This window comes from Pelophylax lessonae, assembly GCF_965119305.1.
Source record: "Pelophylax lessonae genome assembly, chromosome: 6".
NCBI classification, from domain to species: Eukaryota; Metazoa; Chordata; class Amphibia; order Anura; family Ranidae; genus Pelophylax; species Pelophylax lessonae.
In genome coordinates, this window is record NC_138773.1 from 152,913,902 (window position 1) to 152,916,253 (window position 2,352).

At 38.3% G+C, this 2,352-nt stretch overlaps 1 protein-coding gene across 1 annotated transcript; it reads right to left on the reverse strand.

Annotated features, from left to right (window-relative positions):
* Positions 1–291: 291 nt before the first annotated feature.
* Positions 292–1,887, reverse strand: LOC309558671 (uncharacterized protein; the record flags this gene model as incomplete). The annotated part of the gene is made up of 1 exon (XM_082261731.1): positions 292–1,887. One exon carries the CDS (start codon positions 1,885–1,887, stop codon positions 292–294), a length of 1,596 nt encoding a protein of 531 aa, XP_082117857.1.
* Positions 1,888–2,352: the final 465 nt, after the last annotated feature.

Here is a 2,352-nt window from a genome sequence, read left to right on the forward strand (position 1 = left end):
CTAAGAAACTTATTCAAGCTATATTAATGTAAATATATGTTATGCATTATAGCCGATGCTGATATATTGGCAATGTTCTATCAATATATGTATAAAACATCTCTTATAGCTTGCATGTCTTTAACTTGCAGAACATCCTGTCTCTGATTCTAATCTCTAACCGCAGACTAGATATCCGGCGTAAAAAGTGCAAGTGTGATTTATAATCTGAAACACTAAGCAAAGATACATCCAAGAGATATAAAGGGATACTCTAACCTTCTAATATATACTGAGATGACTTATGCTAAGCTAAACAATACAAAATGGCATTTCAAGATACACATTTTCCTCACAATCCCCTCTTTTCCCAATGCCTGGAATCAAATGGATTCCAGGCATTGGGAAGATTATGCAGTTCTCCCTGAAGTCTCTCTCTAGTTGGTGGCCATTAATAATGTCATAATAATCTGGTACTTGAACATCCTTAGTCTCTTTGGTGAAGTTGTGAAAATATATGCAACATACTTGTTTGTTTTGTGTTTGATCACACAGACCTGTTACTGCCATCATTAGTCTTTCCTGTCGCTGTCTAATTACCTCCTGCTCCATCCTAATTTTCCTCATTTCTTCATTGATTAATCCTATATCCTTTGTTGTTGTGTTGATCCATTTTTCCATAATATCGGCAAATGCATCAAGCTTAATAAGTGCCAGTGCTGTACCCCCTGGTAGGATGCTCATGTAGAATTTCTCCCATGAACTAGTCAGTGCCCTCTTATATCGTCCCTGATCGTGAAATGTGAGTACCCCTGAGGCTGGCACCATACTCACACGTCTTCCTGACTCAGTACTCATGTAAGGGAACAATCTAACTATGGTGCACCACCCGGCTGATTCTTCTCCCTTGGGAAAAGGGATAGTGGTGTGACACCATAGCCCGCAGCAAACTACCCAGCCCTCTGGTAACATTGGGGCAGATATCATCTCCTGAGTAGTCAGATCTGTTCGCATTCCAATTAGACATAACCACTCAGCGATATGTATTAATTTGACCTTATTGTCAAGTACCAATGTTTCATTCACCAAATTTAACCATTTATCTACCTCTGACTTGTTATAGGTTGGTTTTGATCTAGGGCATGAAGAAATATTGTACATTGACAAGTTTCTCATTCTTGTATTTATGTTAACAGTGTTTAACATTACAGTGTTTAAGCCTGTAATGTCTATTAAGTTAAATGTTTTGTATTTCTCTATGTTCAGAAGTGTAAAATTGACATCTGTGTCATAACAAAATTCATCATTGGCATAAATGTTTGTTTCATTATTCAGTGGGTGTCCGTTCAGAAAACAGAATTTTGGTGGTTGTGTGTATCCCTGTATCAAAAATGGCCTATTGTCTGGTCTTGCCTGTCCAGTGAACACATATGTCTCATTCATTAACTGTGTTATAGATAATTGTTTTGCTATCATTGGGAATAAATTTTCTCCTGTATGCATATGAGAACAAACCCAACAATCTCCCTTTCCCTGTGATTGTTGTATACCATATTCATGCATCAACAGAAAATGATGGGGAATTCTATTCATATCTTGGAAACCTTGAGGATGTACATTCCCTAGAATCGATGGTAAGGGATCTATGTACTTCTGTATTGCTAAATTCAAATGTCTTGCTACTTGTTCTGTCTCCCTAAAGTTTGGTTTGGGTAGAATATCTTTCTTATTAGACTGAGGAATTAATTGTTTAAGTTCCTGTATTTTCCTTCTGGTAGCTGTATTAGTTGGGTTGGGTGTCAGACACACGGAGATATTCTGGGGCAAGGCCCTAATGATCAATGATATGGCTGCTATTTTACATGGCCCTCCTAGTTTCTGCTCTTTCCATCCTATGACCTTATTCATCATTGTCTTTTTCAACCTATTTCCAGCTCTTGTACAGCAAGCAACCTTTGCATTTCCAAAATTGGGTCTTTCAAAAATAGAAGTGGACCTCTTATGTCTACTAGCGCGTGGGAGGTTGCGTGTTGCGTTAGTCAGTGTGCTTTCGGGACTACACAAAGTATTACAACACCTATTATAACAAATATAATAACAATGATAATTCCTAGCCACACTAGGGTTTGTTTTCAAGTATTAGACCATCCAAAATACTGATCCCAAGGGTTGTCAATGCCAGAATTCTTCTTTAGTTCCACAGAATGGCCAGAGTGACCTTCCCTTTGGGGCCAGTATTATCAGGAATGTAAGTACAGCATCTATCTACTTTATCAATATATACACAGGTACCACCTTTTCCTGCGTGGGTCATATCCAGAGCCATTCTGTTCTGGAATGTCATCTGGGAAGTGGCTTCTAGTTGTTCTGCTA